This window comes from Siniperca chuatsi, linkage group LG9, assembly GCF_020085105.1.
Source record: "Siniperca chuatsi isolate FFG_IHB_CAS linkage group LG9, ASM2008510v1, whole genome shotgun sequence".
NCBI lineage: Eukaryota > Metazoa > Chordata > Actinopteri > Centrarchiformes > Sinipercidae > Siniperca > Siniperca chuatsi.
The window spans coordinates 21,218,575-21,244,496 of NC_058050.1; the positions used below are offsets into that span (position 1 = coordinate 21,218,575).

The window sequence follows — 25,922 nt, forward strand, 5'->3', positions numbered from 1 at the left end:
AATGAACATGTTACACCTTGATTCAAATCAAATCCAAATAAAACAGAGTGGTGGTTTTTAGACTACCAGGGCTGGTTGCTGTTTTATGGCAGATGTTGAATCATTGCATGAGTCTGGCAGGTGGGAGGTAAAAAGCATCAGAGGGGGAGGAAAACAAGAAGAGTGCAGATTTCAATGGCAGTAGCTGGAAGGAAAATTTGCGAGCGAAGAGAGAGATGTTCTGGAAAGCCCCTACGATACAAATTGCACAGATAGTCAAAAGCACTCACACATACACAGGCACACAAACACAGTCATGGGTGTGCATACACCTACACACACTAACATGCTTCTGCATGCACACGCAGAAGCTTACACAAACACACATTTTATTTATTTAGATTCATAAAACCTCAAAATGTTCAACAAAAGCTATGCAAGAATGAAATAAAAAACAACAGCAACAAACTTTTCATCATGCAATATCCAAACACACACAGTAAACAATTGAAATCAACTTCCCACCAGCTTCATATTACAAACTATAGATTGTAACATGCCACCTACATTCACATCAAAGCCCATGTCTTGGTTTCCAGGTGAAAGAGTGAGTTAGGCTTTGTTCATAAGGTTTTCTGTTGTTCCCTGTCTCATCCACATTTACCAAGTGTGTACTAAGTCTGTAGAACCAGAAACTCAAGAAACATATGCATTTTATATGTACTGTATATCCCAGCAACCTGGCAGCCCAACAAACAAGCCCTGAGCCATCAGCAGGGTCTTTTGCGGTCTGCAAATTGTTTATGGTGTAACGGCAAGAAGAGGTACATGTAGCATAGCAACACTGTTTAAAAACAGTAAGAAAAGGAAAAAAATAAACAGCATTTCTTGTGGTTTGTTTGAAAATGTTTTTTTTTTTGTGTTAATGTGCACGTAACACTTAATTTTATATCAACCATTTAAAATACCTCACGAATCTTCTTCCTTCAGCACTGCTCCTATCGTTGCTCAGAGGGGAAATTAAAGAACCTAAACACATTTCACAAAATACTTGCATTGGATTTGAGTATAGACAATTATACTTAACAGACAATTGAAACTTGAGATGCCCTTTATTGTTTATTGTCTGTTTAGACAGACAACTTATAGACAGCTTTTACATTTTACCAGCATTATACTGTAATTTCCCTCGCTGCCTTGCAATATAAAACAAAGTCGTTACAGCTCTGGGCAGCTCTGAATGCTACATGGATGAAAGTCAGTGTTGGTCCTGGCCTGCGCCAAGCCAAAAAGCTGTAACAACAAGAACAAGCACTAACTCAAATCTACAGGGTTTATTTGGTTTGAGTTCCACACTGTCAGATACTGGCGAGGTCGTTTTTGGCCACACAGCAGAAAGGAAAATGAAGTTAGAAAAGTGCTTCATCCAAGCACTTTTATATGAGCTAATTTATCAGATCAGAAAAGCTGAATGGAAAAAATATGATTAAGATGTCTAAAGTTGTCTTCTTATAAATGTGTTGTATTTCCTTTTTTGTGTATTTAGAGAGCATGAAATATGATTGACTCTGTGAATATTTTCCATTTTATTGTGCATGCATTCCCTGATGTAACTACCTTCAATATTCAGAATATTGTTTAGTAGTTCAACATTTTGTGAAATGTGCTTTCTTTCCAAATAAGTGTATTTCTCATTTCTGTCCCTTAAATATGAAGCTAGCCAGCAGCTGGTTAGCTTAGCTTTGCATAAAAACCAGAAATAGGACAGTTAGCCTGGCTCTGTCCAAAGGTTAAAAACATCTGCTTATACCAGCAGCTCTAAAGCTCACTAATTAACACGTTCTGTTTTGTTAGTTTAATCTGCACAACAACAGAAGAATAAAAACAAGTCTTGTTGTGACTGTGACATTGCCAAGCAACCAGCACAGACTCCCGGAAGTCACTGCGCCTGACCAAGAAATTGTTCAGCACACAGCTGCCTATAAACCATCTCCTATAAACCTCCTGCCCGTAACTTCTTTTAATGGACAGATATGAGAGTGGCATTGATCGTTCCATCTTATTCTGAAAGCAAATACGCAAATTTTCTAGAATGTTGAACTACTCCTCTAATGTCAACCTAGATAACAGAACTTGCATTTTGTGTAAGATTTCAAATATCACTGGACAGTTCAATGTAAATAAGGTTCAAGATTCACACAGAACAATGCGAGAGAAAAAGGAAAACGTCAAAGTGACAGAGAAAGTGTGGTTAGACAAAGACAAAGCAAAATAGACACAATACAGATACAGACTGACATACATTGACTCAGAAAAACACAGCCAGGCAGGCATGCAGGTGAGCAGGACTTAGCCGGTCCTTAGCAGGCTCACCTCAGAAAGGACAGGTGTGAGTGTGTTGGTAGCCAGGAGGCACCTCACAAATTCACCCAGCAGTGATAGGGGTATGATAGTCTCCGTGGGTCCCAGAGCAGAAAACATTTGAGCACCATGCATGTATCCTGGCCCTGACTAACGCACACCCCCATGGATAACACATTCCACTCAGCTAAACAGCCGTGAGAGCGGTCGGTGTGATCGGCAAAGTACGTATCTACGCAGCCAGGGATGCTCACGGACACACAACTGCCTATAGTACACACACACACACACACACGGTACCCCTACACCTCAGTCAGACCCTCTCAAGAGGCACTGAGGTGCATCGCTGAAATTCAAACCCAGCACGGACCAGCACTCTTCACTGCTGAGAGGCAGAGCAGCTCATCCTGAAAGATGTAATTTCTCAGGGAGAGGGAAGATGTGGGGGATGCAGGGACCATGGAACGTGGGTTGGAGGTGGAAGAGATAATGAGGGCACTTCAGGAATAAAAAGAAATAGAGGAATGGGCATCTGCTGGTACTTTTGAATATTAGAGTGTGAACGATTTAGTCTTATAATGTAGAAGGGAGGTTCTAGAAAGAGGTACTTGCCATGTAGTGCATGAAAGAGTCATTTTTAAAACAGCCACAAACTAGATATATCATGTAAAGCACAGAGGATATTGATTTTTCCTTTCTGTGGTGTTCTTCCTGTGTTCAGATATTTCCTTTGGCAGCTCCAGTTTCCTCCCACTTTGCAAATGCAAGTCTGGTGAGACTGGAGACTCAAATTTGCTCATTAGTTTGAATTTCAGTGTGAGGGGGTGTGTCTGTATTTGCTCTATGACAGACTAGTAACCTGTCCAGGCTGTTTCCAAGCCTTCAGTCCAATGCATGCTGGGATAGGCTCCCAGTATCCCTGAAGAGGAAGCTACGGAAAATGTAGGAATGGATGAAAAATGTTCTCCTAATGGCTACATCCTCACTGGTGTCTTATATTAGTTCCAGTTAGATAGATTAGTGCTTACATGCAAGAGTAAAAGAGGAAATGTGTCACAACCGCAGTTTGCCATCTTGGCTGTGTGTGTGTGTGTGTGTGTGTGTGTGTGATTGAATGTGTGTGTACCCACTTGGCAGTTAAGAGTCATTAAAAAAGGGCGTGAGGGAGCCATCCAGCGGTTTCTTGTCATTAATGAAGAACAGCACTGGCAACCGCAAAAACCCACACATACACACAAACACTAAACACAAAATAAGGCACAAATGCGCACATCCAAATACACCCATTGACTGTTTGTCTTCTCGTCTCTGGCTTTTTGCTCCCTGCTGCTCTCTGCTACAAACACTTTTTTTCTTCTTCTTTCCGGTCGTATTAAGTGTGATGACCCCATAAACACACATAAATACATCCACACACAGACAAACACGTCATTTTACAAAATCAACAATGCATGTGTGAAGTGCTCTGGAGGACTTTAGGGTCACATGTTAGAAAAATAACGGGAAAACAAGGAGCTGCACAAACCACAATACAACACTCAAATATGGTCATTGTGATTGGGGCCGTGGATAGGTGAAAGAAGGATGAGGAAGTTGTGTGACAAGTCGTTCAGTCACCCCCTTTACTTCCTGGGCCAACAACCCTCACCACTTATAGATGAGTATATTTAAAGAGGATGTTGTGTGTTCGGAACTGCTCTGCACTTTCTCAACCACAGCTCCATCACTTCAAAAGCTTAGCCTCTGAACTGTTTGTTTACAAGCTGCACAGCATTGATTGTATGGCAAACAGTCTGTAGGCTGGAGTAAAGTACACACAGCTCACGCAGGAACTCTGGCTGTCACTTTGAATGCTTTCTCTGCTCAAGGCTGTCATCTAGTGGCACTGAATTCAACAATGCTGGAAAAAGATGCACTGACATTGCTGTATTCCTGATTGTAAAATAATAGGAAAACCAATAATCTTAAGCTATTCTGCTCTCCTCTCTTCTCTGACTGCTCCCTCTTCATTCCTTGTATTCCTCTTCTACTTTATTCTGAGCATGGTTAGAGTTACACACAGCTGTTGGGAGTCCTGTGGTGATTTGTAGCACTATAATGGCTCTTCCTCTGCTGTGCTTCTCCTCCCAGACATTGAGATAACAGCTCTCACCTTACCTCGATCAACAACTGAAGGGCTGCGGAGGGCTTCCCGGGGTGGATGAGGGCACCGGGGTGACCTGAGGGCGGGGGAGGCAAGGCGAGAAGGGGTGGAGGACTTGCAGGTGTCCAAACTCCCCTGGCTATGTACAGGTGCACTGCACCTGTGCCACATATGTTCAGTTAATCACATGTGTGTGTGCGTGTGTGTGTGCGTGTGTGTGTGTGAAGCTTGGACACTCCTGAATACCAGCTGTGCACTATGAAGTTTCTCTCTCTCGCCTTCACACACTTACCACCCTGCCTCCTAAAACACCCACACAGCCTTCACATACAATCTCCCTGCAACACACACTCTTACATATATAGTCCATCAAGTGCCACACACACTTCTGTGAAAATGAATCAGTGTGTCAGGTAGTGTTATGGGTCAATAGGTGTCTAATCACTTGCTATCTGTCAGTGGCTAACAGATGTGTGGAGTGTCTTTTCATCAGATCTGAAAAGGACATCATGATAGATACACCTCCCCCTCTGACTGCAATTGTTTATACACTTTGTTTTTAGTACCTGCTTCCAGTCTTTATGCTAAGCTTTGCTAATTGTCTGCTGGTGGTAGTTTTACATTAAGCATACAGACATGAGAGTGGGATCTGTCTTCTCATCTAATTCTCAGCAAGAAAGCGAATAATCTCATTTCCCAAAATGCTGAACTATTCCTTTACCAGTTGTGGTGTGGTTTTGTGTTTGTTTCTTGCCCTGTTCTCCAAATCCTCTGGCCTGTAAAAGATGTCAGTAGTGATGTGTGTGCATGTATCTTGTGCTTCGATCTAAAAACAAATGAGTTTGAGATCTTCAGCGTAAGGACATATTTGCAAAGTGCAGACATTTTGACTGGTCCTCTTCTTCAAGGAGCTGTTTTAAGGCTAGTAGATGATTTTAGTTTAAGGTTAAAATTAGGTTTAGGTTTAGTTTTAAGTTACATCTTGGTTGTGTGTATATGTGTGTGTGTGTGTCCTAAGGATGCTATAGTGTACCAGCTGATTCAGCAGTCTAAAGGTCACTTTCAGACAGAGGGGAGTTTAATCAGGAGCCATCGTTCCAAAACATCGGCCCTCTCTCCTACAGGGAGTTCCCCTTTGAGAAAAAGAGAGGTCTGTAGATGACAGAGGAGAGAGGAGGAAAGGGCAGAGGTGAGGCGGGTGAGGAGGTGAAGAGGAGGCTGGGAGAATGGGTGGAGGTGAGGTGGAGAGGATAAAGGATTTGATGGAAAGGAAGAATGAAGGAGGAATAGAGCCTTGGTTAGACAAATAGAGCCTTTGTTGCTTACTTAGTAAATATAAAAAATATATACACGTGTACACAGAGTATTAAGGAAAGTGGGATTATGGGAAAAAGGAATGGAGAATGGAGTAAAGACGGACCAAACCAATGGTTGAGATATGACTATTATTTACAGATTAGGTCTTAAATCATTTTATTGCCACTGAATTACACCAGGAAACTGCTCTGCTACAGTTAGCATCCAACATAAAACAAAGCCATGTGTGTACTTGTGTCACAAGTACACACATGTATACACACACACACGCGCACACACACACAAACAGAATTTCCTAAATGTCTGGACAGCATTACGTGGTGCAGAGAGGAACCCCCCCACCACCACCACCACTTCCTAATTATAGTCTGCATCATTGGAGACTGAAGGCTCTTACAGGACACGGCTTATCACTGTAAACACACACACACAGCACTCCTCAAACACAGTAATAGAGGGACTGCATTAAAACTACCATATTCAACATAGAGGGGTCTTCTGTTGTGGCAAACACGGTACTCATTTACATGTGACCAGTAAAGAAATGCCACGAGAGAGAGGACAGAAGTGATAAGTAAAGAAAGGCGAGGTCTCTAACTGTCTTGTGGAATCATTCGATTTTGCTTGATGATGATAGACAACAGAAGGGCACTGTGGGAACTGTAAACAACACGCACCGCAAACGATGGTGAGCCGGGTATCATGTGATGGTGTCTGGAACTCTCTCCCTGTGAAGCAAAGCGAGCGGGGAAGTGTGGTGGAAAGGCAGAGGCCCAACTGATAAACAGAGCTGAGGGGTAATGTACATTAAGCCCTGCTGCATTGCTCTCAGGAGATGAATAATGAGCCAGGCTGCATGTAAACTGTGGTTGGAAAACAACAAAAGCTGCTGACTAACCGTAGTGGTGTGTGGCGAGGTGGGGACGTCCTGTCATTTGGGCTCTTGCCTGCACAGGGAGGCCTATCTCACCTAAACATGCTCCCTTTGTCTTAATAAAGCAGGGCCGTGGCTCAAAATGAAAAAACAAACAAATTTGTAAATCAAATCAGTCAATATAAAAGTCAGTCCAGGTCAATCTGGTACAATAAAGCTTGTAGTTGGCTAGTAGAATTGCGGTTATAATTTAGTATAGACTGTTACACTGTGGAAGATTTTAAGTGCCTAAATGAAAACTAATCAAACACAGAAAAAAAGTGAAATACAATATACATTGTTGCATTTGCTTTTTATGTATGCATTTACTGTCATTAAATGAAAATTATTCAGCCTTTTGTCTACAATAACTGAATTAACATTGTGACATTAAAGTTATGGAATATTCATACATTTTAACAGAGAGCCTGTGTTACAAACTGGGTGTGTGTAGCTTGAAAGACAGGCATAGAGGGAGCAATGCTATCAATTTGCATTATGGGAAGTTTAGGATGCATATATTCCTTACTAAGTCAGGATATCTCAGCCTCTGCTGCTTTGATTTTGACCTGTCCTCTTTTCAATCTGCCTCTCCTCCAACCTCTTTAACACTTCATACCGTGTGCCCATATAAAAGTTCTGTTGTAAAATATTATCAAAATATTAACAGGAAAGGACACTTGGATTTTATCCATTTATTTGCAAAGCAATAAGTACATAGGCATAAAAATAATCATAATTAAAATACGGTAGTGAGAAAGATTTTAAAAATTATAACTATAACAAATAAGTTATCAGTTTGTTTCCCTCTTTGAGTCCACTGACAACTATGTCCTGATTCTTGTGCTGGGTTTGCTCTAAAGACACTCAGAGATTTCCTCTGAGCTTCATCTTCGGCAATCAATTCGTTCACTCTCCATTGACATCAGATTTGTTGTCCTCCTTGCCACACCTCTTATTCAGTCCACTGAAATACTTCTCTCTGAAGGCGTTGTGTCCCTGGTAGGGGCTGATGCGTAGGTCTGCTAGATGCGCCAGGCTGTCTAATTCCTTAGACACAGACAAAATGTAGAGGTTATCGCACTGAACTCACTTGACCTGACTGCCTAGAAGGGCTGCCTGTTTTCTGCAAAATGAGAACAAACAAAGAGAACCTCTTACAGCATTTATCCACATTATAAACGGTGGAATACAAACTGGAATACATTTTTCACCCTCCACTGTTTTCAATAGTAAAAAACAAGATTTCATCCAGCTTCCTGATAAATCTTGCTATTCAAATTTTACAATGTGTTAAAGAATGTTATGGGAAAAATGAAATTAATAAAAAATAAATCAGGATGCTTTTTCCCCAAAAGGAGCATGTGTTGAGACTAAAAAAAATGTATAACACCATATTCATATAAAGGTAATTTGGATGTAAAAGTTGAAACAGCTCTAACTTTTTCCAGTCAATGAAGCAACTCCCACTATATATCAGTATAATACTGGCATCACAAGGTTTGCATACTTTTTCCATGTTTGTATTTAGGAACAGGACTGTGCTTGTGTATATTAACAATGTACTTATATGAACTGTTATGAATCCCTACAGTTAAACAGTTTGTCTTGGCTGTAAGGTAGCTGCTGGTCAACAGAGGGATGAAGGGAGGAAGAGAGATGCTGGGAAGAGGAATAATGAGGTGAGTTGAGTTGGAAGTGTTGACTCCAAGGCTGGGCCTGTAATCTGTCAGCGACACCTCTTTTTTGCTTGCTGATGCTGCCAAGCAACCTGGAAGCAGTTTCCATGACCACACTGAGGGAAAACTCCAACAAGACTGACAACATAATCTTGACCCCAAATAAATAAGGATAGAGGGACATAACTACAAACGACTGCCAACAACCATACAGGTGGAGGGTCACATACATTTAGTGTTAAATTGGGCAAATAAGTATTTTATGGCCACCAGACACATTGTTGTCACACCCCATAAATAAGAAAAAGTGAGGTTTCAGAGAGATTTTTCTGCACTAGTTTAACAGGAAACGTTTACAGCAATTAGGCTGGCCCCTTTGTCAAAACACACAAACAGTGCGGACACAAGCACATGCATCATAGGCATACAAACACATTTAAGTGTTGACACACACCAAGCTGTGAACCCTGGTGAATGAGTGCAGATAGGTGCGCATTGAGGCCTATTTGGAAAGGAAAAATTCTGCGACCCAAGATAGATACCAGTCAGATAAGATCAAACAACTGTGTTTGTGTGTGCGTGTCATACAAGGCCCTTTATGGGAGCAATTTGGGGTTTTGAAGTGGAATGGATGTCAGATCCAAAGATGGATTGTTTTTCATGGGATGTGTGATTATGCCATTTAGGGTTCCAGTATAAAAGAAATGAGCCAATCACCGCCAGATGGTGAGGATTTACCCCAGACAGACAGCGAGACACCATCACTTCCATTAGGGTGACATGTAAAAAACACACACATATGCACATACATGAACATGAGACACATACTTATGTGGTTATATATACAAACAATTCTATGAACTACACATTCAAAAACATGAAAGAACAGGCAGGCACACACATGCTTTCATTTTACATAAACTAAGTCATATCTGTGTTGCTGTTCATGCTCACACATACAAGTAAGTACAGTAAACAAATTATGCAGCACACACAGGTTGGTACTGTGCAGATTTGTTGTCATTCATAACTAACTAAAAACAATATATTTAAGAAGTTGTGCTTTCAATGAAAGGATGAATAAAAGTAGATTTTATGGTCAACTTTACAGCCATACACACACCGGAAGAAAAACGTATGTTTTAAATGCTGTAAAATAACTTATTGCACTGCACATTAACCTAATAACAATCCAAGCATACATTTGTGCTACTGTGTGTACAGAACAATGAAAATACCTGTAGGAAAAAATACAGTTGTGAAAACAAAAATGTAGTGCATAATTGCACAGTGTTCGTTAATGAAGCACCCAATTAAAAAAAAGGTCAAATCAAGTGTGCATCTTCCACACGTCCTCAAACTCTTGCAAGCTCAAACACAGGCCTTCATGAAAACTAGGGTGGCAGCTAACAATTACTTTCACTGTTGATTATTCTGCCAATTATTTTCTCAATTAATAGTTTTGTCTATGATATGTCGGAAAATAGTAGTTTTGTAATTTCTCAGAGCCCAAGGTGATTTATTCAAATTGCTTGTTTCATCCAAGCAACAGACCAAAACCAAGTCTGTTCTAAGATATTCAGTTTACTAACATATGACAAAGAAAAGCAACACATTCACATGGGAGAAACTGGCACCAGAGAATGTTTGGCATTTTTGTTTGAAAAATGAAACTATTTAATCAATGGTCAAAATAGTTAAAAAATAATACATTTTCTGTTAATTGACTAAATGTTTCAGCTCTAATGTAAACACATTTCGAAAGTATATGCACACACCTCAGGCTCCTTGATCTTCTCCATGGTGATCAGGCGTCGTGAGGTGTGGCTGGAGAGTGTCTGCTCACAGTTACTGATGAGCCGGAGACATGGATGAAGAGGCACCATCTCCTCACAGTACCTGAAAAGGGGACACATACACACACACACACACAGTTACACATCAGTTGCCATTAAGTAAGGAGCAGAGAGACATCTGGGCATAATACATTTCAACTGTACCACCTAAAGAACTACATGAGAGGAATGTTTAAGGCCCTTGTGAAAACAGTGTACTTCCTATTTTATCTGGAGGCCATAAAAAGGCTGCTGGGATACAGACAGACTAATCCTGTCAAAATTACTATCTAACTTTTGCCAACTCTCTTTGCCACCCATTCCAATGTCTTTCCTTTCTCCGCCCATGCCTCTTTCTGTTTCTCTCTCACCGATCAAATCACTAAACATTCGACCAGTGCAGTGTAACCACAGCTGGTAAAACTAAGGTAGCTCATTTTGTGCAAAGATGAAGGTGGAAAAAGTGACTATGACCTGACAGGTCAACTGCTGGCTGTCATCACTAGCCAGGCCAGGTTAGGGCGGATTATGTATGTGTTTGGATATTTGTGTCAGTAGCACTTTCTCCTAACCATCACAATAGCAACAGTCCCAACTCAAAGCCAGATTTGCCCGTCACTGTTTGTCAGCCCTGTTGCCATGGCCACATGTGCGCCTCTGTGACGACGGGATGTTCGGTCGTCATGGTGACTAGCGGTGATGCACCCAGGCAATAATTCTTTCCTGCCAATCAGGAGTCATAAGTGGAGAGCCCAACCTGTTGACCAAGTGTTAAGGTCTAAGCAGAGGCAGGGGTTGTCTTTCACCTTCAGAGCCCCCCCATTAGAGTCTATGACTTTGTGAAGGACACTTTCACACAAAATTCTACTGCTCACAGGCTTTATATGTCACACTAATTTAAAGTGGAGGGGTTTTTTGCCATGAGGAGGAATTCTGTGTAACCATTGTTTTGGAAATATAAAAATCTCCATATTCTTTATGACTCTTAAACCTGTGAAAATAACAACAGTGGTGAGGCGTAATTATTACACAGGACACAATATTTTAGGACGTAAACTGTATTTATACAAAACACATGATTTAAAATGCATCAAAACCCATTTTCAAATTATATTATTTGTCCCATAACATTGAACTGAAACAGGGGACAGTGGCCTCTAGTAATATGTTAAAATGTCCAGAAACCATTTTTACTGAAGTAAAAAAAATTGACCTGAAAATCAAAACATGGCTCATTTACACTCAATGACGCACGTATCACCTTACTTCTGACAATACAGCCACTTTGTTTCTTCGCTTCACTTGTTTATGTTGTAATTAGGTCACTTTATGGCTGTGATGACTGATTTTCCATCATCTGTCTTGATACTTTTTCTCCTTTCATTTATTTTTTAAGGGGAGAAAGGGAAGGGAGTTGAAGGGGTTTGACCTGGTCTAGACGCTGTCTTTTGCTGACAGGACTTTGTGTCACCTGTCATCACACACACACATACACACACACCCCATCCTCATGAAGCACACAAACTCCCGACTGTTTCTATCACAGCCATGGACGTAGATACACACATATGTGGGGGTGACAGAAACCCGATATCTCCCCTGTAGAGCCCCAGATTAGGCCCAGGAGACAGGCTACGTCTGGACTTATACACACAGAAAACACACATGCGAATGTGTAGAAACACACACGTGCACACACACAGGTCAGACTGCAGAGACAGATAGTTCACATATCTGACTTGCCTGGCCTCAGACGTTTATTTTGGCACGCTGCTCTGACAGGCAGAGTCAAGCACCGGTAGATGAGTAGCAAAGACAAATGTGTGAACATGATGACACACATGTATGCACGGGCTCATACATAAGACCACACGCATTCATGCATATTATGTACGGATGCATATACACACAGAGACAAACACACAGGGATATGAGCAAAGGTCCAAAGGTTTGCAAGGTGTGTTTGCACATGTGTTTGTTCTTTCTCTTGCACACATTCACATACACACAAACTAAAAACCAGAGGATGCATTATTATCTCATCTCCTTCCTGGTCTTATAATCAGTGACCAGAGGGAGTTCCAGCCCTGCAGGGTTTTTCTTCCCCAAACGGCCGCTGTCTGTTGTGGTTCATACCTTTACAGTCAAACACCTGCACTTCACTTTCTGCTAATGCACAGAATATTTAACAATGCACAACTTTGTTTCAGAAGAGCTGTCTTATAGAGCCAACGTATAAAAAGGAGCCGTCAGTTGTGGTTTACTGTAACCCAGGTGTTTTAGTGGGAAAGCCTCAACACACCTGTATACTACTCTGTATCAACACACAGGTGGTTACACACAAAGGACAATGTTTTATGGGAGCGGGAATGCTATAGTGCTACAGGGAAACGGTGGCAGGTAGAAAACTCAAGTAGAAAAGTCCTTTGTGTGCCAGTCTACTGGACTCAAACTGAAAGAGCTACAAACACATTGTAAACACGCATTTAGCAGCTCATTAACTAATTTGCCAAAACTGGTTAATAAACATACATTCACTCCTGTTTGTGTTACATTTACACTTCCCTCAATTAATTTACAAAGCCAAAATGAATTGTATGCAATAATTTTTTTTTTTTAAATGTATTCATGTTTACATTATAATCCCTCTTTGCTTCATGTTGTTTGGTTATTTGGGGAATTAACTAGTCCAAAAACAGACAAGTGTTGTGGTTGTACTCACGATAAACCTGCACTGTACAGTTCTGGATTATGGTATGAGCCTGCCCCCTATTGATGCAAATTATTATTTGGAGAAAGCACCATTTAAGCAAAAAGAGTTGTCAATCTAAGCCTATGAGGACAAAGTCCACTACAAATCTAGTATCAAAATATAAATCTCCATACACCAAGGCATGTTTTTAAACAACAACAATACATTTATCGTTTGACTGTTCAAATAACAGAAATCAGTAAACTTAAACACTAGAACCGACAGCGGGTACAATAAAATATTCAAGTCCTCAGTCTTTGACTTTTCCTAAAAGTGTGTTATGTAGCACCCCCTTTTGTTAAAAATTGTCAAGATAAAGCCAGATTTTAAAAAATTGGCATTTATACCTATAAAAGCGTCAGAGGATAAAATTTACACCTATAGAGAACGCAGTCATTTTTGCACTATTAATTTTGTGCATTTCGATAAACATTTTGCTATTGGCAACGCCTTCTGTCTACTACAGTGTGCATTAAGTCATGGGCTAACCTTCAATTTGGATAAGAGAAAGATAAAGCTTATAGTTAGGGCTGGCTTGGGTGAGTCCTGAACCATCCCTTAGTTATGCTTCTATAGGCCTAGACTGCTGGGAGACTTCCCATGATGCACCTCTCTCCTCTGTCCTTCTCTCCCTCTCCATCTGTATGCATTTTTATCCCATTATTGCATGTTACTAACTCGACATCTTCTCTCTCCCGTAGTTTTGTGCTTTCTCGTCTCTCTCCTCTCTCCTTCTGTCGCTTTCAGCAGGTATTTCTGCCTCCGGAGCTGCAGAGACTGGACCTTGTGGCCCACCTGCTGCCCCCGTGTTCCTGCTCAACAACTGCTACTACAGTTGTTGTTATTGGCTTTGTTACTATTATGTTCATTATTATTCCTATGACTATCCTTCCTATTATTATCATTTCGTTAATATTACCACCACCATTACATTATTATTATTTTAAAATTCTATATGGAATTTACATTGTGCAATGAGATAACTTCTGTAATGAGTTGGCACTATATAAATAAAATTGAATTGAATTGAGAAAGAGTTATGAATGCAAAATGGATATTAGACTTGCTCAATGCAATGAGTGAAAGAGAGTCTTATGGTGGAGAGGTTTCAGGACTGAGCAACGTGTCCTGGGTTGATTCTGCATCTGACGGATCATCATCTGACAGCGATCCAGAGCCTCCGCGATTGAAGATGTGTCACGGCCTAGGCCTACAACAGCACTTGCAGAAGGTATTTTCATTAGCCAACATAGCAAGGCTATATAAATAACTTTTGGTAACATGATCATCAAAACTAATGCTGCAATAGCTTTTTTATTAATTGTATGATGCACTTAAATTCAGACTGTGTTTAGAATAAAACTACAACATCTACAACAGCGCAGAGTGGATGGCTTCAAAAAAGCCCTTCACACATGCAGATCACAGGAGAATGACCTGCATGGTGAAGGCGCAATGCAAACAGAATAAAACATTCTGTAAATGCCTGAAGTGCAGGGATGCTTTTTGTGGGAACTGCACAGGCAAGGTGCTGAATGTTTGTGCAAAGTGCGTTTGAGCAACATGTAGCAGAAATAATCACAAAATCAATGCATTCTAATATCGAGTAAATTTTACCCATTGGCAGTTTTAGGTATACAGCGACCCCTGGCGGTTCTAGTGTTAAAGAGCTGGATGTTACTGAGAGGCTAAAGTTTGTCTTGATGTAAGTAGTTTGAAATGGTGACTGTAGCAGCAGGCTCATCCTTCTGAAGACCTTTATATTATCAGCTAATGACACCATACAATAAGTCTGTATACTCACTCTGGTCTATAGACAGGCAGCCAATAGACGAGCCTCCCGCCCATGACCAGGTGGTGGGCAGAGAAGTTTAGCAGATCTGAGAAGATGTCACTCAGGTGGTACGCCTGTGAGACAGGGACGTGTGACTCTACATAGCTGGGCAGAAGAAAGACCAGAGCAACAAAACATAAACACAACATTTCAAATTATTTTCTTAAGTGTTTCAATTTTTATAAGTTTACCAAAAAAATTACAATGATGCCAAGGAAAAGTTTAAAAGTAGCTGTAAGCGCTAATGGAAATTCAATCTTAGAACAGGGGTAGTCCACCACGTGCCATGGAGAGCAGTCTGCAGGTTTTCATTCCAACCAAAGACTCTGATTAGCGCTTGTCAGTGAAAAAACCTGCTGCAGTGATTGGCTGGAATGAAAATCTGCAGACTGTAGGCTGCCCAGACTATATTTGCTCTAGAGTAAAATATGGCCTTACTGTAGTTAGTAACCAATATTTCATGCCTCAGAACAAATTATGGTCTATTTTGTCATTAAGTCATAGAGTATCAGGTGAACTTACATGCCATCAGGGGGTCTAGCATTGTCTTTGTGGGAGCCTGTTCTCCTTGTGGACTCACGGATACCGTATGGAGCTGACATCAAAAGGACCACAAAGGAATCACAAACAAGAAAAACAAAAGACAAATTGATCTTATTATGAGAGGATTAAAATAGACTGCATAGATGTAGCTGGAGCACATGCTTACTGCAGTACTGCTTCAGTGTTGCTACAAACCCAAGTTTAATACAAAAGCAGGAATAACACAAAAGCTATCGACACATGTATCACAAGGTTTCACACTCAGCATGCCTAAATTGTTAATAGTGGTCTGTTAAGAATAAACTAAGGACCTACGATCAGTAATTATGGCATCAAACAGAGCAGCCTCCCTCCACACAGGCTTGGATGCATCAGACACCATTACATCTAAATACATCTTCTCTGTTCCATACTGCCGGAGATTGGCTCGGATATTCTCATCAGGTCCTCGCCACTTATGGTTTTTACGGCTCGACCTACCTGAAACACAAAAGCACTTTTAGGAAAAATGGATAATATCTGAAATCCAGAGCAGTCAGAGCAGGGCCCTGCCACAACACAGAAATGACCTGAGGCCGTATGTGCACGCTTGAATTAAAATATAACTTAAAACACCATGTAAGCTCTGAGTAGACAAAACTTACCTTTGCCATGAATAGTGTTGTAATCAATATCTGTTCCACAGACATAGGCTCTAAACTGAGAACATGCTACCAACAGGCTCCCTAAAAGAGATCAAGAGACAAAGAACTGAAACCATTTATTGACACAGATTTCCCAGAGTGTGTGAATGTCTATAGCATGCATGTGTGTGAGAGTCAGTGACAGGATTATCTGACCTGTGCCAACAAACGGGTCAAAGACGAGGTCATTCTCTTTGACCCTAGCGTGGTTGGCCATAATGAATGAGAGCCCAGCATCCATACTGGTGTTTCCTATGAAGTGTCTGTTCTTCACACTGTGAGAGCGGATCAGTTCACGCTGTCCATCTGCTATCTGGTGCCGGAGTGTATAAAGATGAAAAGTGTTCAGTTGCAGACCCCTTATTAGTCAAATGTCAACAATCAGTCAAATGTATCTCACCCATCGGCCAAAATAGATGTAGTGTGGATGCTCAGGGATGTTGTTGGGGTCCGTGCCGTAATCTTCCAACAAACAGAAGATGTGCTGAGGGCTCTTCAGGCTCACTGCGCCTTCAAACGGAAGATACTCCATAGCCTGAAGAGAGAATACAAAACATGACACACTGCACATACACACAGGCATTCAAACATGCATATACATACCCCCCCCCGCACACACACACACATCTAAATACTCACATCAATCCTTTTGATTCTGTCTGCAAACTCCAGAGTCTTGTTGAAAGTGTAGACATTGATTCTGTAAGTTGAGTCTTTGTGCATGAATGGTGACTGCGGGGGGATGTGGAGGAAGAGCACAAACAGAAATCAAACATATTAGGTTAGACTCTGTAAGGTTTTCCAAAAATGGCAGGGATTGGTTTGTCCAACACAACAGCACCGTAGCATCACGAACCATGTTCTCCGATGGGTAGTTCAAGAGGGATGTTCTGAGTTCACTGTGTGTTTGCCCGTGGCCCCATAGTTCAAAAGCAGACCTGCAAGGATAATGCAACATGAACTACAGCTACATCTCAGCCACTACAGTACAGAAAATACTGCCATGGGACAGATTCAGATGGATGGCAATATGTGCAGCATGTTAAATGTCATTCCATCTCTACCCTTCCCACAAAGCTAAAACACTTACTTTGCACAAACAGATCTAGCCATGATGCCGCGGACATCCTCCTCAGACAAACCATCCACACACCAGAAAGGAGACTAGAGAGAAGAAGCAAGAAGAGGAGTGACTGAGGGGAAATGGGGTCTACAGGACAGAAACCTTCTGATGTGGCAGCTGTCAAATCATCAACCATCGTATCTATTTATTCGAAACAGGGAAAACAACTGGGAAAACAAAAGGACAAGAATTAAAATAGATACATTTGACCTACAAACCTTTTCTTTGAAGTTTATACTAGGATGGAATGGTTTTCCTCTGAGAGCTAGCAAAGCCTTAATCTCCTGCAAGAATGAGCACATAAATCACAAATACTGACATATACATTACAATCTATTAGAAAACATTACACATATAGGCAGATTAAAGGGAAACAGTAGCAATTTGGTATTGCACTTTTATAAAGTTGGGGGTTTAAAGAAAGAATGGTCAAATTTGTTTCAGCAGAGGCCAAAATATCCTGAATTTTATTGTCTGGTACGAGTCACGCTTTAAAAATGCAAGATCCTACAATTCAGATAATACGATGCAATGGCATCGACCCTTTGTTCGTGCCCCCAGTTCGTACCGCAGGCTGTTATAAATGTGAAAATATTTTTTGCAGATTTTAGAAACCATGCACCTGTTTTTATAAACTGAGCAGTACTCCTTGTGACGAATAAACTGATCTTCATGTGTAAAATCAGTGAAATGCCCCTCTAAAGATCCCTGTGGGGGGAATAGGATATCACAGGAGTACAGTAGCATACATTTAAAAACAAGTAAGGACATCACTAAAACTGGACATGATTCTGCTTATTTACAAGCTGCATCACTGCAAATTAAGTCTATAATGTATATATAATGTATGTCCACTTGTCCAGGTGTGCTAACATGCACATTGGTCCTATTCACATCGTCAGATTTGCAGACTGGTATACATTTATGATTAGAAATAGTCTAGAGATCATGCAAGTGTGAACTACCAGTTTATCAGCACGTCGATAAGAGTTCACAGGTGGGGGTCAGGTGGGGAAACGTGTTAACGTGTTATTATCATGTGATTAAACATCGGGATCTTCTCACGTGAAACCAAAACCTAAATGTAAACCCACCGCACAGATGAGACTGTTTTCACAGTTAGCAAGTAGCTAACGCAGCACACGGAGGGAGGGACTCCTGTCTGTCAAATCCTGCTCTTTTCACGAGCAATTCAACTTAAACATTCACAGTAAGAGCTACATAGAAACTGAGAGTAGTTTATCGGGGTTACCGGCAACCTGAAGTCCAAATTATCTTGGGCCAGATGTAGTAGATACTGGAGGCATGATCGCTTGTTGGAGGTCGCCATATTTGTTGCGGATTCAAACACGTCCGGTTTAAAACCAGGCTCTAACACAAAGTACCGCTTGGGGACCAAATTGCCATAAATGGAAAAGAATGATATCTTCTCTTTCAGTTTAACGTAGCCTACTACATTGCCTGTGCAATGTGTTTGTTTTTTTATACATATCTACAGGCGGATGAATGACTTAGTGTTTCCATTAGCTGTTGTTAGTTTGAGATTTTTAATATAATTTGGTGACTTTGTCCAAATCTAACTAGCTATATTGTTTGTTTGTTGATTGTTTTGGTTTTTTTTTTTACCAAAATAATAACTTGTCACCTATAAGCAACTTTTTGTTATCAATAACTCGCTATTCTGCACTTGCGTGCCCGGATAAACTCCTCTCCCCTCTCAGGCTGTAATCTGGCTTTACTTCAGAGGCACCTTGTCTCCCTGTCTGATCAGTGATTGGCTGCCCGGATCTTCTCTAACAGGCCACTGGCCGAGACAGGTGTCCATCATAGTGGTTTTGCCTCGGGACAGAAAACCACTCTTGCTGCTGTCAGCAGTGTTGCAGTATTGTAAAATTGTACTACATAGTTACAGTGCAACCACAGGATTTGTTTGCACTTTGGCTGCAATGAAACATTATTGCAGGTGAAGTGAGGATCGAGTCAGTGTGTGACATGTAAGTTGGATCATGTTTGATAATTTATTTACTCTAAATCTCGTAAAGGTTATATAGACTTAGGTTACTGTGCAAAGCACTATGTTCACTTCTTCTAGTTTTGATGATGAACTGATATTGATTTAGTAAAATATGTTCACTTTTCTTTAGTTTTTTATGAATTGTCAATTACATTTGTTGTTTAGATTGTGTTAAAACTGCTAAGCATCACTGAACTCTCAGTCATCAGTTACCATAGAGTCATATACAGATATATACAAAAACACACCAGTACAACGATAATTAGGTCAAATATAACATTTAGTTTGAAATCCAAAGATTACTTAGACGATTGTAGGTGGTTGTTTTTTAAATAACAAAGCAATAAAAACAGTAAAGGGCTATAATTCATTGAGTGCAACATTGTATTCCTGTATGTAGAAATTACCAACTAAAGCTATGTAATCTGCAGCTCAGCAGAGCCTGTGATGGAGACAAACAGCCAGAGCACCATCGTCATGGAACCTGAAGATGACGTCCCAGCTCCTGCTCAGTTTAGCGACGACACTGCAGTGTGCATTGTTTCTGTGAAAGGCTTAAAGGAGAACTGGCAGAAGTGGTCTGATGAGCACCAGGAGTACCAGAAGCAGAACCCCTTCAGTCACGACACCAGGCCCAGTGTGATGGTCCCTCAGAAGGGGCAGGACGACTACGGGAGGCCCCTGCAGGGCTCCATGACGGAGCAGCGGGGCAAGGATGCTCACACACACATCAGCAGAGAGGTTCAGGAGCTGTGTGAGGTGATAAGGAACATTGGAGAACCTAAAAACAAAGATGGGGATGGAAGCGGCAGCGATGGGAAAGTGATCACTGTAGAATTTAGGAAACTGTTTGAGCATTATGTGACTATCTCTAATAAACTGGTGGGGATTCTTCTGCGAGCGAGGAAGCAGAAGCTGGTTGACTTTGAGGGGGAGATGCTGTGGCAGGGGCAGGATGACCATGTAGTTATCACTCTATTGCAGTGACCAGAAACTTGGACTAGTGTTTATGCCTTGATTCATGTTACATGCAGTGGCAAGTATAGAGCTACTTCATGGCAGCACTCACTGTAGTATTCAGATAGCAGGGGGATTGCACTAATTGTACTTTAGTCACATGATGGCAATTTTATTTAGAAAACAAAATGCTTTTTTTCTTGCTTACACAAGCAACCTCAGTGGCTAATAATTTACACCATCTCCCTGAGTAATGTACATTAGGCGTACTAATGCATTTTCTCCTCATGCTAAAAACACAAGATCTACTAAATCTACTGTCCGAAGTGCAGATACATGCAGAAGGTAGAAAAAGTCATGTAAAAACCAGAAAGAAATGGACTGACATGAGTTCATCACAATTACAAACACTGTTACGGTTTTGGGTCATACCAGGTGAAATGCCAATTAGCAGCATTTGTCAACAAAAAAGAAGTCATCAGCATGTTGATATGTGAGTTTTCAAAGCAATTAACTAAAACTTAAACGTAAATAAAGAGAAATATTGGTCATACGTTGAAACTTAACAGAGATATGACACATATACTGTATATATGCCTAATATTGGCCACCTTTGTAGTAGTGTTTGCTAGGTTACATTTTCATAAATTTACATTATTTCATATGCTAGATTTCACTCAGTGTTGCTATACCACCCCTGGTCTAAATAACAGTGGGGAAAGTTGCTGAACAAATCCCTTTTGCTATATTTCCTTCACAAGCTTCTCAATGTGGGGAAAGTGGAGAAGTGAGCTGCTGAAATGAAGTCAGAGTGGTTAATGAGACTGAACCAAAGCCAAAGAGAACATGAGGCTGCCTGTGACAGACAATATGGTGCTATAGGATGAACTTGATCCGACTTGCTTCAGAGCATGTATTTATTTAAGTGTGCTTTGTATTTTAGGCAACCACATTACAGTTTGTATACCTGCACCACAATAATTATAAAAAAAAACTAGTGAGAACTACATGGCAAACTATGCACTGACTGATACATGCCATAATATCTGCTATTAAAAGTAATGGCCATGCAAACTAATGAACGTTTTTTTAGCATAAGTCAGTAGTACATTGATCAATTTGCAAGTATTGCTTACAGTATTATAATAAAGAAATAAACAGCGTCCTGTTTGTTATTGTGTTACTGTAGTTGCTTTGTGAACTGTAAGCACTAACTGATGACTGGGAGAGAGAGCGTAAACTGATCTCTAGGACTCATTAAGAAACACACCGAGAAGCAATAACATATTTATTCTAAATTAAATTAATTCTTAAAGTGCATACACTTTTGTACAGTACAGAGTATGATTTTCTTTCTTTACGTGCCTTATTATACAGTAGTGTAGTATAGCATATTCACTTGATGCACCAACCAGTCAGCTTATATTATATTTCTTAACACAATCTTAAGACATTACATCAAATCAAAAATGAGCATGTCTTAACAAATTCCCCATTATATTTCAGTGCTTGTTGAGATCTTTAAGTGTACTTTACAGTGTCAGAGGATTACTTAGTTGCTTCCACTGTAAAAGAGCCTTGTAAATAGTTAATGAAGATGTTACTCTGTGCTTTGGCCCATGTCAGCTTGGCACAAAATGCCCATCAGTAAAGAGACAACTCAACGTAGCTGAGGAACTCATGGTTTACACAACTGTCCAATATGTTGTGTCATATTGAATCATACAAATTCATTTTTCTTACAGAATTTTAAATACATTTCAGTTATACATGCAGAAAATCAGATCTGCAAAGCACTAAGGCAGTCCTGCATGTCAGGAAATCAAACAACTTGTTAATTACATGGGCATTTCTGGCTGTGAAATGACGATAATGAAAATGATACACGTCATTTCAATACATCTATTGTTCTACTCAGCCCACCTTTCCATTCAGTGAAAAGAAAGAATGCCTTCAACATTTCCTCTGGTGATTAACAGATGTGAATCACACTGTATACAACTTGGTCCATTAACTATATACATTTTTATTACGGCAGATTAATGGAGATTTAATTAACTTCTGTAAAAACATTTAAAACACTTTAAGTACTTATGATCCTAGAGCACTTCATTCAAGCCTTTTATGCGGTCTCTTGTTACAAATATGTCACCAGTTTAAAATACTGTCATTAGCTCTGGCCAAACAGCAACTTAATGTGAGTGTGTGTCATCCAACATAACATCTGCAAGAAGGTGGACGTTTCAGTCACTTGATCACAGTCAAGTACTGTAAGAACTGGATCCAAAGCAAGTGGTCAGTTGGTCTCTCCTTTAGTGTTGAGAAGCTCAATCAGCTGGTCTGCCTGAAAGACATTAGCAAATGTGAACAGAACAGAAATTAGACTGACAGCACTTCTGCTTGACCTTAAAACTCCTCCTGGATAAACTAAAGTGTGGTGGCACCACAGGGTTGGTGTCACAAAGAGATTTACTGACCACCACTACCATACTTTTTATACACTCATGAATACTTTCAAATATTGCGAAGGGAAAGGGAACACACTCTTACTGTGTACTAGTTGAGTGGCGTAGAACTATTTATTTCAGAATGAGAGAGAGAAATGTGCAAGAACAGTAAAAACAATGGTGCTGTTCAATAATCAGACATTAAATAATTATGGTCTCACTACGCTTTTAAACCACACTGCCTGCAAGAGATTAATACTTTATGATAAGAGAAAAATACTTTCCATTACATTTCCATTTTCACATGGTAAGTTGACAGTGGACTTCTGTATGATTTAGCTTTCTTGTCACTCTGATGGTGCCACAAACTTGGGATTGAGAAGCAATTAATGTATCTTTATAAATCCTTAAATTGTGTTCAATTGCATTTTTAGTACAAATAACGAAGAGGGGGCTTACTGTGATAAACCAATAGGAGTTAAGTCTGAAGAAAAGGCGAGACATGAAGCCCATTTGACTAGCAGGTGCCAAGACATGAAGGTGTAGGTGTGTCACAGAACAGAATGGGGGCCAATGAAAACCAAACCTGCAGACAAAGAAAAAGGCTTTAATGCACATAGTCTCACTGCTCTACAGGAAGGATGTTGTTCAGTGCCAGTTGCCCAATTGTTACATCAACAAAACAACAGATATGTTATCAAATATAAACATTGAGTTAGTCAGTAACAATTAGACAAGATTATCGATTACAGTTTCCATTAGATTAAGTACTACTGTTCACTTGGTAAATACAGTTAATAGTTTACACTACATTAAAGTAGATACGGTGATAACATGTATCATTTCCTGCCATTACTGTGGATTGTTTGCTTGTTGTTCTGTCTAGACAGGCATAGTGTTGATCAGTAGTATTGATTGTTATTAAAGGGACAATTCACCTCAAATAATGCGTCAGTCACTATTGTAAACAGAAAAACTGAACTGACCCTTGACCTGTGGTTAATGTCATCAAATGACAAAAGCTGCTTCACTGAAAATGTTTGGGGATGTTCTCTTTGTAGTAGTAGCACACTGTGGCACGTACATTCACGAGACATTACTATCAGTGTGAAGAGCTGTGACCTACACAATGTACCACTGAATGTAGCCTACCTGACATCAGTGAGGTCTGTTATGTTGTTTTTCTGGAGGATCTCCTTCCCTGTCTCGACCATCCGCTTCACTGGATATGACAACAAAAACATATGTTCCTTTTTAAACATAATACAATTTGCCATTAAAAAGAAAACTTTTTTCTAAAAAAAGAGCAACTATATTTTATTCAGCTGCCAAATAGTTAACAAGATAAAAGTTTCAGTCCACAGCATTAGTCAGCAATGCAATGTATGTGAAATTGTCTGAGTTGCCATAAACTGAGGACAGCAACATGAAGAAGTCTACACATTTTACATACAGTGCAACCATTTCCGAAAGGCGTGTAGTTTAAACCTTACCCAAAGGCACATGATCTTTGCTGAGGGATTTACAGTTCCCAACATGTTTGTTAGGGACGACCAGGTAATGGTGGGGAGCTCCAGGTTTGATGTCTCTAAAACATGAAATCTCCTCATCCTGCAGTAGCGTTAAATAAATACGTCAGCAAATACAAATGAATAAATCAGCTTCCGGACTGGAACGGTGAAAGGGTACGAGCTGTACGGTTTACTTAAGTGCAACTAGTTTTTTAACTACATATTAAGTTGTCTTTTTTTGTTGGTTATTAAATCACCAACTGAATCACCTTACTGTAGGCTATGTTCAGCTCTTTATCATATCTCCTACGTGAAAACGTTTGGCAAATATGAGCTACGTAAAACAGGACCAAGCTAGCACATGCCTGCACGGGGTGGACACAATACACACGTATAAGAACACCTTGTATTTAAAGGCGAAAATATGAGGCGGACACACAGTAGACCAGCAGATCTATGAAACTAAATAAAAGTGTACAATTAACTTACATAATCTGAACGAAAATTAAATCAGCCACATCTTCCCAAAGCCAGTATTTGTTGAAGCTAATTACGCTGCGTCTACACACAGCTGTTTACAAAAGCAACAGGCTAACGCTAGCTAGCTTGGCACTCAATATTATTTAATTATTACAATAGTCTCACACTGTGAAGAAGGTCCGTGCCGATTTCATTGTTTACAATCTTGCAGAAAATACATTTCTTGTCATATCCTTCAGCTGGCACGCTGCTAGTTTTGGAAATATCAACCTGGGCAGGTTGTGTTGTCTCAACTCCTGCCATTGTTGTACAATGTAATGTCAAGAGTAAGACCTGGACAGTCGATCCCAGAGGTAATCGAGTTGAAAAGGCGAAACCGAAAGATTGTCGATCTAGATTGTTGAAGGAAGAAAACTGCCACCAGAGAGCAATGCGGTTCAACATATAATATTTGGAAACTAACTTACCTGTTGACCAACTGTATAACGTCAACAAAATCCTTCTAACTTTTCTATCTCCCTCTTCTGGCACACTGGTCCCTACCTGGATTCAGTTTATCAGTGTGCTTCATGAAAACATCAGGTTCCCTCAGTATTTTGTACAAACAGTGCTTAGAATTTGCCCTCCCTATGTTTTAATTCAAATTTCAGTCACATTGTAATGAGAGTTGATGACTCTGTGGACTGTTTCCTTACAGCAAAAAGGACCTAGGCTACATTTGAGCCTAGCCTAACTCCAGCAGAGACTTTTGGCCAAAAACAGTTGTTCCTGTGACTATGTGGTCCAGTTACAAAGGGGAGATTGAGAGCTAATTTGGCAAAGGCAGAGTACCTTAAAATAGACATGTGAATAGCAGTGGCCATAAAGATTCTGAGGTCTGAAGCGAACAGCATTAAGGATGGAAAATAGAAATAGGCTGAATAAATGTTTTTGACAGTGTAATGTTTTTGGCCTTTCTGTGGACTTTTAGCAGTTAGCAGACAGTTAGCCCTGGGTACAGACGTAAAAGGCTCCCTCCTACCTACCAGGGCACCCACACTACTGGGTGATTCGTTGTGGTTTTGCATCTTTTTCTATGGTATTTTGCAGGTCAACCTCTAAACTCTCTAAAGTTTTACTGTTGCTTGAAACTATTTTGTTTCTACAAACCTTCCTCAGAGACTTGAAGTGACACCTCATATCATACAAAATACTATAACATGCTATACAAAGCATCAAAGGAAACCTGTGATGCAGGTTCTGATATCTTTAAGTAGGACTATTCTGCTGTCAAACATACATTTAAATTGTTTTAATGACTCTAATGTGGTCTTTTTGTGGCCTACATATGCCCTGCGATTTAAATTGTCAC

General features: G+C 40.3%; 3 protein-coding genes across 5 annotated transcripts; 1 reads left to right on the plus strand and 2 right to left on the minus strand.

Annotated features, from left to right (window-relative positions):
* Positions 1-7,388: 7,388 nt before the first annotated feature.
* On the minus strand, positions 7,389-18,632 carry trmt11 (tRNA methyltransferase 11 homolog). 3 transcript variants are annotated; one of them, XM_044206595.1, is made up of 13 exons: positions 18,415-18,566; positions 17,381-17,446; positions 17,130-17,203; positions 16,896-16,977; positions 16,679-16,771; positions 16,440-16,574; positions 16,196-16,352; positions 16,001-16,081; positions 15,672-15,836; positions 15,336-15,408; positions 14,784-14,918; positions 10,171-10,291; positions 7,389-7,763 (listed from the first exon to the last, which is right to left on the minus strand). In XM_044206595.1, exons 1-13 carry the CDS (start codon positions 18,490-18,492, stop codon positions 7,623-7,625), a joined length of 1,401 nt encoding a protein of 466 aa, XP_044062530.1. In that variant the 5' UTR covers positions 18,493-18,566; the 3' UTR covers positions 7,389-7,622. The 3 variants fall into 3 exon arrangements, with proteins under 3 accessions (XP_044062530.1, XP_044062532.1, XP_044062531.1); XM_044206597.1 differs by lacking the exon at positions 18,415-18,566 and adding an exon at positions 18,257-18,389; XM_044206596.1 differs by having other exon boundaries at positions 7,729-7,839; positions 18,415-18,632.
* Positions 18,633-18,911: 279 nt separating this feature from the next.
* On the plus strand, positions 18,912-21,296 carry si:dkey-29b11.3 (actin-binding Rho-activating protein-like). Its single transcript, XM_044206608.1, has 2 exons — positions 18,912-19,156; positions 19,608-21,296. Exon 2 carries the CDS (start codon positions 19,624-19,626, stop codon positions 20,161-20,163), a length of 540 nt encoding a protein of 179 aa, XP_044062543.1. The 5' UTR covers positions 18,912-19,156; positions 19,608-19,623; the 3' UTR covers positions 20,164-21,296.
* A 108-nt stretch (positions 21,297-21,404) lies between these two features.
* hint3 (histidine triad nucleotide binding protein 3) lies at positions 21,405-24,955 on the minus strand. The gene is made up of 5 exons (XM_044206606.1): positions 24,737-24,955; positions 24,074-24,191; positions 23,733-23,802; positions 23,040-23,166; positions 21,405-22,477 (listed from the first exon to the last, which is right to left on the minus strand). The coding sequence occupies exons 1-5, from the start codon at positions 24,872-24,874 to the stop codon at positions 22,430-22,432; spliced, it is 501 nt and encodes a 166-aa protein (XP_044062541.1). The 5' UTR covers positions 24,875-24,955; the 3' UTR covers positions 21,405-22,429.
* Positions 24,956-25,922: the final 967 nt, after the last annotated feature.

What these genes read in the sequence shown, in the direction of transcription:
- trmt11 (XM_044206595.1), bottom strand. Translation starts at nt 18,492, where the DNA reads ATGGCGACCTCCAACAAGCGATCATGCCTCCAGTATCTACTACATCTG. An exon ending in TGATGCCATAATTACTGATC is followed by an intron (nt 15,409 to 15,671) that starts GTAGGTCCTTAG and finishes TTTTGATGTCAG; the next exon opens with CTCCATACGGTATCCGTGAG. An exon ending in CTGCCTGTCTATAGACCAGA is followed by an intron (nt 10,292 to 14,783) that starts GTGAGTATACAG and finishes TCCCCTTTTCAG; the next exon opens with GTACTGTGAGGAGATGGTGC.
- si:dkey-29b11.3 (XM_044206608.1), top strand. Translation starts at nt 19,624, where the DNA reads ATGGAGACAAACAGCCAGAGCACCATCGTCATGGAACCTGAAGATGAC.
- hint3 (XM_044206606.1), bottom strand. Translation starts at nt 24,874, where the DNA reads ATGGCAGGAGTTGAGACAACACAACCTGCCCAGGTTGATATTTCCAAA. An exon ending in CAAAGATCATGTGCCTTTGG is followed by an intron (nt 23,803 to 24,073) that starts GTAAGGTTTAAA and finishes TGTCATATCCAG; the next exon opens with TGAAGCGGATGGTCGAGACA. An exon ending in ACTCCTATTGGTTTATCACA is followed by an intron (nt 22,478 to 23,039) that starts GTAAGCCCCCTC and finishes AATGTCTTTCAG; the next exon opens with GCAGACCAGCTGATTGAGCT.